The 11149-nt window shown below is 39.4% G+C and overlaps 1 protein-coding gene and 1 long non-coding RNA gene across 5 annotated transcripts in view; one reads left to right on the forward strand and one right to left on the reverse strand.

Moving 5' to 3' along the window:
• Positions 1 to 10178, forward strand: part of TRPC6 (transient receptor potential cation channel subfamily C member 6) — a 100947-nt gene extending 90769 nt beyond the window's left edge. For 2 of the 4 annotated variants that reach the window (XM_083819480.1, XM_083819481.1), the window contains exons 10-12: positions 1705 to 1788; positions 3728 to 3803; positions 4240 to 10178. In XM_083819480.1, coding sequence (XP_083675606.1) covers positions 1705 to 1788; positions 3728 to 3803; positions 4240 to 4391 — 312 coding nt within the window. In that variant the 3' untranslated portion in view covers positions 4392 to 10178. Of the gene's footprint in view, positions 1 to 1704; positions 1789 to 2049; positions 2621 to 3727; positions 3804 to 4239 lie in introns of those variants that run through there. The other 2 variants (XM_083819483.1, XM_083819482.1) reach the window with 2 other exon arrangements.
• On the reverse strand, positions 2655 to 4266 carry LOC310892130. Its single transcript, XR_014577888.1, has 3 exons — positions 4170 to 4266; positions 3970 to 4042; positions 2655 to 2791 (listed from the first exon to the last, which is right to left on the reverse strand). It is a non-coding gene; the product is annotated as an uncharacterized lncRNA (long non-coding RNA).
• Positions 10179 to 11149: the final 971 nt, after the last annotated feature.

Consider the following 11149-nt stretch of genomic DNA (forward strand, 5'->3'; position numbering starts at 1 on the left):
GTGCCAACAAATGTGATGTTTTCTTCAGGAAAAAAATATCAAAGTACAAGTGCTAAACAAAATTTTAAAATATTTTAATTATTCCCTGTTTACTGATTTATTAAAACTTATTTGCTTTACTGTAATAGTGAAAATAAAGTTCTTGGGAATTCTGGAGAACTAGAAGACTTAAAGAGCAAGTTCTGCAGCAACAGGGAGAATTACGAATTTTAATTAATGTCCTCTTTGCTGATTATGCACCTGAATATCATGTGTCATTTAGCATTTTTTGTACATATACAGTTCCCAAGTTTTTGGTTTTAGCCTTTTTTTGTGTTAATACATGTAGTGTAAGTTAGACCAAAACCCCAGTAAAGCTCTCTCCTGAGAGCTTTAACCTTTTCTAATTGACATCTGGTGAATATTTACCACGTATTCTATAATCCTACTCCCATTTACTCTCAAAGTTCAACCACAGGAAATTCACAGTGTACCTCAGGAGGTTATAATGATTTCTGTTGTACGAGGAACAGCTACATGAAAGCTTCAGCCTTCATTGGCAGGTGTTGGAGTGTGGGCTGCTTGCTGTGTGACATGGCTGTGCAGCTGCACAAGCATCTAACCCTCCCCTGCTTTCCCAGCTTATCCCTCATACCAGGCTTCAAAGTGCTCTATTTTGCTTAGTTGTAGGTGCTCGATGCGTTAAGACACAAAATAACCAACAAAGGGAACCTCGCTGAAAGTGTAGTGTGATCCCACAGGATCAGAGGTACTGCACTGGGAGCCTAGCGTTTTAAACCAGTGAAAGCCTTATTGTAACTTGTCTACATGTGGAGAAAGTACTTTTTAGTGACAGTCCCACTTATTTCTCGTCCAGACCAATCACAGCTTATATTTCACACTTTTTTATTTCTTGCAGTACCGCTTTTTGTACTGTCCCCATATCAATCAAAATTCATGTAATTCATTTTGGTTTGAGACTCTTAGTGCAGTCCAACCATCCAGCTGGAGCCCCCATTCATAATTTCCTGAAGCTTTAGTCCTTATCAAAGATGTAAATCGCAAACAAAGCCTGCAAGTTGCATCCTCTTGTTTTCATCAGGGTTGAAGACCTTTGTTTTAGTACGTGTAGTAAAGAAGATGCTTTTCAGAAATACCAGCTGATAATTTCGTGGTTCCTGGAAGGAACTGCAGAACTGATTACATTTATTAATGCAAGCGAGGGAAGAAACAAACTCGCTGCATATGTTGTGGTAGTGGGGATCCCATTAGTTACAGGCGAGTGCTACAAAAGGAAGGAAGGGCAACTTTGCCACCTTGCCTTCTTCCTCGACTTCCACATGCTGTGTTGTGTCCTGACTTTCCTTCACCCATTGCCTACTGAGCTGCTCTGCCTTCTGCCTCCTGACATGGACCCCCTTCCCTGCCTGCAGACCCACAGAGATGGGGGGTCTGCTCTGGTCCCTCGTGCACAGTAGGAGCCGGTGAAATGCAGAGGAAAGGGAGGAAATCTCCCAGTTCCTCACTGTCCTATCACAATCTGAAAGTGTTCGGTCAGCTCCTGTGATGGAGTTCTGCACAGGTATAAAGACTGCCACAGTAACTTCATACTCCCAGAATTGGGTTCAATAGTTAATGTTCTGTCGTACAGTATCTGTGTGGGGCAATTTAACTTAATATTGTTCTTGCATTTATTTTGTATTATAAGCTATGTTTCCATTTCAGCTTGGTCAAAGGAAGCAATCAAGTATAAGAAGCTCCGATGAAATCCACTTAAACAGTTTAAACAATCCTCCAAGACAATACCAGGTAAAAAGCACTTTATTTTTGAACTAGATCAAGAAGTTGTACAACTTGTAGATCAGACTGACAACATAAGGACAGTTTGAATTTAAGTTAAACAAGAATCAAGAGTAAATCCACAGACTTTGTATATATCAGAAATAAATGCAATGATTTAGGTACTTACAGTAAAATTTCAATTTTTATCTCTTTTTTTTGGTTGTTGTTTGTTTGTTTGCCCATATAGTGCAATATTTAATTTTTTTTTTTTTTTGATTTTACACACAGGTTGAGTCCTCAACTGTACAGCACAAATTAAGAAAACAAAAAAGAAAAGCAAAATACTCCTGGTCTATTTGCTGAAGCAGCTTAGCTTATTGTGCCACATTTCAATATTTTAATACCTCAAGCATTAGAAATATCTTTCAGCCTGTGTGCTATCAATAGTCTGTTTATCCTTTAGTTCCTAGACAGCTTCAATGAGCCTTCCTGCAGTTAAGCATGAGGAGACCCCAACCTAGTCCACATAAAGCACGGTTGCTCTGGGCTTCTTTTCTTCTGGAGGCTGCTTCTTTCCTTTCTGCAATGCTACTAAGTAGGCAGAAAGGAACGAGCAAGTTCTGCTTAAGCAGGCAGAAAGGAACAAGCAACTTGGGCAGTAGAACAGGACAGTCTGTACACTAAAGGGCATTGAAAACTGTGGAATTAGGCATCGATACCTTTTTTTAACCATAAGGCAAAAACAAGTTGGTTTCCTTGGGTGCCACTGTTACGTTATGCAGTGTCTATACAAATCTGTTCCAAAAACTCTGACGTTTTCACAGCCAATTTCCTTGCAATGCACTGATAGATATGAAGATTATAAATGTATCCTGTAAACTTGAGGATATGTGGCTTTGTATTTGAAACATTCTTGGATTATTAGAATAAACAGTACGGCTGCTGACCTTGCAAGCATGACTGTAATGATGGTCTGGAACCACTGATCTAGGATGATTCACTTCTCAGCTACCTCTGGTCAAAGCTATTTCTGTGGAGACAAAAGCAGACACATAAAACTATAAGTATTTTCTATCTTGTAGTGAAAAACAAAAAATATTGTGTTGTCATGGGTTACATTCTATGAAAATATTAAAGCCAAAGATAGATCTTCTAAGGTAGTTAGATACCTTCTTCCATATTCAAGTCATTTGAACTAATGGGAAAAGCAGGGTCAGGATTTGTTTCTCCTAGAAAGATAAAATGCACCTCTCAATTTGCTGGCATAGGTCCCCCTTATTACTAGTGGACAGGGCAGTCATTTGAATGGTGTGCTTCATTTGCTCAGTTTTAGCTGTCTGAGATGAACTATGCTCTCAGATTTGCTTTTTCTTTCCATAAAGGGAATTATGGGTGACTGCCACAGATACATATATTTACATTATAAAATATCTATTTGTTTAAATGAGTCACAGCTGAGGTGCTTAAATGACTCTTAGAATGTGGGTTCCATTTTTTTTCTGACTTTCACATTGTGAAAAGATAGCTTATCAGTTATAATACTAAAAATAGATTAAAATAAACATTGCAAAAGGGTTTAGCAATTAGCATGGCTAGTCAGGGCCATGGTCATCTTTTGGTAAAAACAGAAGCTAGATATTTTTGTCTATATGTAGATCAATGCTGCAACTATATTAATAATTCTCGTAGACTCTGGTAGTGGTCCAAATCAAGCTTCATGAATGATAACATCAGGAATATAGGCTTAGTTTTCTAACTTTCATATATATATTCGTATAGAAGAATAAATTTTACATAACTACCATAGATGAAAAAAGGTATTTTTACATTACATTCTTTTAAGCTGGCAAGTCCTACACTGCAATGTCTGAATGCAAGAAAAGATAGCAGAGCTCAATATTGAAATGTCATAGCAACCCTAGAAAGTCCAAGTAAGATTTTTTTTTTCTTACTTTTTTCTCTGTAGAAAATAATGAAGCGTTTGATTAAAAGATATGTACTGAAAGCTCAGATAGATAAGGAAAGTGATGAAGTCAATGAAGGTGAGTATGTGCATGTTTATGTCTAATCAGAAAATCAAAACAAATTAAAATGGTTACATATGCAACTTGAAAAAATAAATGTTTCCAAAATGCTTAATCCACTTGCCATACTTACAAGTGCAAAATATAAAATTAACATGAAATTGAAATTAGGGAGGAGATATACCTTTCCCATCAGAAACAGCTCTGCCATCAGATCTCTGCTCTCCCATCAGAAGCTGTCACTGGTCCAGCACCTTCTTAGAATCATAGAATCATAGAATGAAGAGTGATGCCACTTCTAGTAGAGCCCATGCATTTCCTGCAGGGAGGCTGCATTTAATGCAGCAGCTGGTTGGGGGCACTCACATATGATATGCTACTTACTATATCATGTTTGGATATGCTACTTTTTCCTTCTTTTCTTAACAGCGTGGTCTTCTAATGTCTCTTACAGGTGAACTGAAGGAGATTAAACAGGACATTTCAAGTCTCCGGTATGAACTCCTTGAGGAAAAATCTCAAAATTCAGAAGATCTGGCAGAACTTATAAGGAAACTTGGGGAAAAATTGTCAATCAATTCTAAGGAAGAAGAAAACAAAAGATAACTAACCTAAACATTTAAGAAATGCAACAGAATGTTAACAATCCACTTAAAGCCATATTTCTGTTTTTCTCAAGTCTAGCTCACATTTCTACTACAGATTCAGAAATTACATCATTCCAACTCTATTGAAAAAACAGAGTCACAAATCCTCTGTGTCTATGGTAAAGATGAAATACCACTTGAGTAGAGATATTTATTTATTCTTTACCTGCTGAAGAATAGATAGTTTTAGATCATTTTAATATTCAATTTACCTCTTTTAGAAGGTGAGTGGAATCTTGATAAGCCCAATTGTGAAAGATTAAGGACATAAATCTAAACTTTTCCTATATTAGCTGGTTGTTTTTCCAAATTTAATTTTATAGGCATTCACACTATATTTTAGTGAAGCAAAAGAGGGAAATTGTGGGTTTTACATATTTATATCAAATCAAATGCTATTTAATTTTTCAAACATTCCCAACTAGAAAAAAAAAGGCAAAAGGCAAAAGGCAAAAAAAAAAAAAAAAAGCAAACTGCCTTTCTTAAAAATGTGCAGGTTATTAAAGTAATTTATTTGAGCATCTCCTTATTTGAGAGTTAGGTAGCAGAATTCTCAGAGGTCTTTCCTACTTATCTCTATCACTTGATAAACTATCATGAAAGATTCCTAGGTTCCAATGGGAGCTGGTGCATTAAGAAAGAAATATTTTTCACCAAGCTTATTGAAGAGCTGTTTCTGGGGCCTGAAGGAAATTCCTTTAATCCAGAATAATTAATCCTTGAAATTCTAATCTGTTCCAGAATTCCCAGATTCTCCAGCTTTTAGGTCTTGAACTAAAACCCACAAACTGCAGGGAAGTTTGATTGTAAAGCAGGTAACACATTAAGTTGGAGAATATTACAATAGTAGGTGTAAACCCTCTGAATTCAGGGAATGTTACGCATTGGGGACCATGTTTCCTCACAGTTAAACTTCTTTAAATTGTTGAATTTTGCTCAAATATATCTTTAGCAAATGAAAAGGTGTTCCAAAAGCATGAAATCTCCTGTATAGATTTGCATCTTTTGTCCTCTTTTTTCCCTGAAGAATTTCCTGCGCTGTATCTCCTAGGACTTCATCAATGAAGAATCTACTCCATGTCATCATGAATAGCTTCCCACACTTCGGTTATGCCTACTGCAATACTCCTATGTCTCTGTGTAGCTGGACAAGAGGTACAACAGGTAGACATGTCTGGTTGATTGTTTAGATGCCCCATCCCTGGAGATGTTCAAGACCAGGTTGGATGAGGCCCTGGTCAACCTGATCTGATGGGTGGCATCCCTGCCCATGGAAGGGGGGTTGGCGCCAGATGATCTTTAAGGATCTTTCCAAACCAAGACATTCTGTGACTCTATGAATCTATGATTCTATGATAGTTGTGTGACTCACCAGCTAATACCTACATGCAGGATAGTTGGTTGTTTTCTGTTTCTCCAAGTGGATACAGGCTAAATGCCATCTCATTTTTCCCTCAGTTAATGCAGTAAATTGGTTTCTCTCCCCCAACAATCACCCATTCTGTGATTGTTACAAGCATATATTGTGTTGGAGAACTTTACTCCTCTTTAAGCTTGGTTGAAATTAGTGAAAGGGCTGTGAAACTTTATAACAGGAACTTCAAGATGTATAATGTACCTGTAAAAACCTTGTGTGTTTTGGAAACAAGGCTAAAATGACTTGTCAGTAATTACTTTTAAATTAGCTTTGTGAAATTTATTTATTGTGGAATGTATCAGAATCTTTCCACCTCTCCCTTTTAGGCTGAAGGTGTAAAAACATTGTTTTTAATCGGTTCAGACTAGTTTCTAGCTGAATTTACCGATAGCCTTTTTAAGAAAACATTGGTGAAATCACTGTGTATTTTCAGGGAAAAAAAGTGTGAATGAGAACTGGTTTTGTCATCACATAGAGATACATAGAGGCGAGGGGTTCTGTCCTGCCTGGAGTGCAGTCGAAGTTGTGGAGGTTGGCCTTTGACCAGGTTGACTGGGTATTTACTGTGACCTGGGGGAACTTCTCAGCCTTATGCTCAGCCAGTTAGGTTAGCCACAAATGGAGCCTGTGGGATAATCCCACGTACTGTGGGCCTCAGACATAATGAACTCAGGGTTTAGAAACTTTTAAGGCCTCTTCTTCTGAGGGAGGAGAAGAAAATGAGACTTTTGAAGGTACTAGAACAGACTATATTAAAATCCACAGTGTGTGCGACTGGAAAACTATGAGCTACAGAATAGCTGATTTAATAACTTGCCTTTGATTATTAAAAAGCATTACCTCATAACCTGCAGTATTTCCTGCAGTAGTCAACAGGGAGTACTGCAGACTCTGAGATGGCCGTACCGGTTGGTCTTCAGCAGAGATGCTCTGGTTTCTGTGTCAGCCATTGTGTGGAAACGAAGGCGGCTGGCGTGATCTCCAGCTGGAGTCAGCATGAAGCTATCTTCACTGCCTTTTGGCTCCTGACCATCTCCCTGGGCCAGAATTGGTCGCTGATTTTGAGTTCCCCCTTGAACATTTTGGGTCTGGTTTACCGAAGTAGTGAGCACTTATTACGGCTCCAGCAAATGACCACATTAGGGACCACACCACACGAAGATTTTCCACCTTTGAGAAGCCCTTTGGAAAATCTGTTGGCCAGAACTTTTGGTAGCAATTGCAATTAACATTTGCTTTCACTAGTAGGAAGTTTTTGATCATTGTAATGTGCAGTTTGGATCCACAGCCCAGTGCTAGATGTTGGTAAAACTCAATCTCCATAAATCCAGTGTAAGGAAATGGCACTTAAGGAAATGTGTAAACACAGTTTAAGATCCAGGCACTTTTAAAGTGAAGATTTTTATTACAGAGGTAAAATGGACACTGTGAACTTGTTTAAGCCCAAATTTTGACTTACTTTAAAACTATAGGATCGTAATGTATATATTGTATTTCATGAAAAAAAATACATATGGATTTTTTTAATTAAATGAAGATATTTTATATATAGTTATTACTCATGGAACAATTTGTTAAATATATTTGAAGAGGTCTATTGCCAAATGTAGTGTGACAAGCAATGTAGTATTTAAAATGAGCACAATACCAAATATATTATTCTGATAAAAAATTAAACATACCAGACTAAAAATACCTTTGTGCTGCATTTTATAATCACGTTAGTCCTTCACTGCTGGGGACCTTTGGCTACTCTTGCTTGGAAGACAACAGCAAGACAAACACAGAAGAATACTTCAAATTGTGAGCAATTCTACTACAAAAAATAATAAAAAGAAAAAAACATTTCCCAGAAGGATAAAATGTCTTGTCCAACTTGATTAGACTCAGGATCTGTCTTGCCTTCTGTGACTGTGTCACTGATGCTAGATGTTTCAGAACGACCCTGCAGTAGGTAACATGTAATTTCATCCTACATGGTTCTACTCCTGTTTTCTAATTACAAAAGACTATAAGACTGATATAACTTTGATAAGGAAGTGTTTCCAGATTTTTTGTTAATTATTAGGATAACAAGATAGTCTTGCTTTAGTGTTCTTTTAAAAATTTTTTGAGCTCAGCAATTCACAGCTTCTGCAGCAGCAGCTTCTATGTCCAAACCAGACCTACTATGAAAAAGTATTGGCTTTTATATTTTTTTCCCATGAATACCTCTTAAGTTTGAATTATGAGACATAGTGAGTAGAATCCAACATCTCCATGACAGTCTTCTCTCTGTTCATACAAACATATTTCACTAAAAAATATAAGATGTCTTAAGAAATTCTCAACAGAAGAAAGTACTTTCAGAACAATCCCCAAATTAACAAAGGTTTGCATGGAGGTTTCTCTCACTATTACTGTTTAAACCAAATCACACCAAGCTATTGGGAGGAAACCTTATACATCATGGAGGAACACAGATACTAGAGAGTAATAGTGTAATGCAAGTGTACTGTGCTCAAGATTTACAGAAGCAGTTCTTGGGTAGTTTTCTCCACCAAAGGGTTTTACGCATAGATTCAGATATTCCAGGCTAAAATCTGCTTTATTTCACCCCATTTTTGAGCACTTCAGTGCCAAGTTAATGTATCCTACTGGTTTTGGAAGTGAAATATGTAGGGTCACCTAATATTAGATGGATGCCAGCCATGAAGACTTCTGCATTGGAGTTCATCTAGACTTCCTTTACATGCGGTGAATAGAAATGGTCAGTCAAAGGTGTGATTTTGTCTCCTCTCAAGGTAGGCAAGCATCCTGGATGAGTCATGTATTGGAAGTGACCATTTCTCGCCAGTTACTCTAAAGAAGCCACTATAGCTGTTACAGATGCCTATAAGCAAGTGTGAGATGTCCCAACTTGCAGAAATGAACACTGCGGTACACTGAAAAGCCATGAACCATCACAAAGCCTCATCTGCTTAGAAGTGCTTGAACTGATGAGACCATTCATTGAGAGGAGCAGGATCCAACCTGTGTTCAGAAGAACCTAACCCATTTTCCAGGGATAATGGATGAGTATGGTCCTTCATTACTCTGAAGCAATATTACATTTTTTCAATAGTGTAAGTGTGGGTAGGCATAAATGGAAATACCTACTAACTGCATCTTCCCCAGACATAAGAAAAACTGTAGCTTAATGTGCACTTGGAAACTAAACCCTAATTGATGAACCAGGAACTTTATGAGAAAGAGAAGTTCAAATCCTATGCTTTATTACACTATGGTGAACATGTATTTTCAAGATTATGTCTTTAAAGTAAGGTTTACAATATACAATTTGATGTTGGCAGTACTTCAGCTATAGCAGATGTATCATATAATTTATTAAGAACACGTTCTCATGGCTGCAGTGTCCCAAAATGCAGTTTAGTCCAATGAAATCTTGCATTTGCCTCTCATATACTTCCCTCAAGCTGGAAATTTGTAGCTGAACATGATAATTAATACATTATAGACAACATAATGTGCAACTGCACTCGTTCACAGAACAGTAGAAACCTTCCTTATATTGAAAATGGCTCATTTTTCATGTAAATATTTAATGCTTTTTTTAATTCATTAGAAAATGCCTAGTGCAAATAATATTTCTTATTTCTAAGCACTTATGTCCCTGCTTAAATTTTAATTTGGTCTGTGAATACAGAACTCATGAATTAGAAAATTTCTGTTTGGAAAAATGGAAAAATACTTGTACTTCATGATCTCATATCAAAAGAGGAGTTAGGTGAGGCTGAGGAATTACCTCAAACTACGTGCTCTTAGCAGGATAGGGAATACCATGGAATACAGCGCTTTACCCCGGGGCATATGACCTTGAGTAGCTCAAAATGCTGCATTTATTTTATTTTTCCATTGCTGCAAAGCCCAGCAGACTCTTGTTCCTCTTTCTGTTCTTGTCACCATCATTAATGTGACAGTGCAGAAGTGATCACAGGGTACAATCTTTCAGTGCTTTCTATGTCCAGGCAGCTATTCTAGTAGCATCTGGTTTTGCTTTAACCTTTTCATTATTCTGTGATTCAGCTCCTTGACATTTACTTTTTGCTCCTTTAATCGATGGACCTCCAATCAAAGTAATTGAAAAAGATTAGATTGCATAGTCTGCAAATACAGGTCATGAGATAAATCATTATGAACATGAATAGCAATAACTATATACACTTTTATGTATAAACACTTTTACATCACTTTGATATTTCATTGTTCTTTATAAATAATGAGTGTATTCTGATAGGCTTGCACAGTCTGTCAAGAAGGGTATAATTAAAACAACAATCGGTACAAAAACCTTTTGCTGTGGTGGTTTAAGGCAGCTCAGCACCACCACACTGCTCTCTCATCCCCAGTCCTGAAAAGGACAGGTGGATTAAATATGATGAAAAAAGCTCAGGGTTTGAAATAAGGACAGGGAGGTCACTCAACAATTACCATCATGGGTAAAACAGACTCAGCAGAGGGACGTTAATGTAATTTATTGTCTACTACTACCAGACTAGAGCTGTGAGAACTAAAAGCAAACTAAAAACACCTTCCCTCCAATCCACCCTCCTCTATGCCCTCCTCCTTCCCCCCCCCCCCCGCCTCCGAGTGGCGCACGGGAACGGGGCGTGGAGGCTGCGGTCAGGCCCTGGGGCTTCGTCTCCGCCGCTCCTTCACGGTCCCTCTCTGCCCCTGCTCCCCGTGGGGTCCCTCCCACGGGATGCCGTCCTTCCCGAACTGAGCCTGGGGGGCTGCCCACAGGCTGCAGCTCTTCCAGAACTGCTCCCACACGGCTCCGTACCACGGGGTCCATCCCCCAGGAGCAAACTGCTCCAGCACGGGTCCCCCACGGGCGGCAGCTCCCCCCAGACCCCCTGCTCCTGCGTGGGCTCCTCTCCACGGGCTGCAGCTCCGGCCCGGGGCCTGCTCCTGCGGGGGCTCTCCATGGGCCGCAGCCTCCTCCAGGCCACATCCACCTGCTCCACCGGGGGCTCCTCCACGGGCTGCAGCGTGGAGATCTGCTCCGTGTGGGACCCGTGGGCTGCAGGGGGACAGCCTGCTCCACCAGGGGCCTCTCCACGGGCCGCAGGGGAACTTGTGCTGCGTGCCTGGAGCACCTCCTGCCCTCCTGCTGCACTCACCTTGGGGGCTGCAGGGCTGCTTCTCTCTCAGCTCTCACCCCTCTCTCCCAGCTGCTGTAGCACAGCAGATTTTCCCTTTCTTCAATCTGCTTTCCCAGAGGCCCACCCAGCATCGCTCATGGCTCAGCTCTGGCCAGC

Source organism: Anser anser, assembly GCF_964211835.1.
Source record: "Anser anser genome assembly, chromosome: 1".
Taxonomy (NCBI): domain Eukaryota; kingdom Metazoa; phylum Chordata; class Aves; order Anseriformes; family Anatidae; genus Anser; species Anser anser.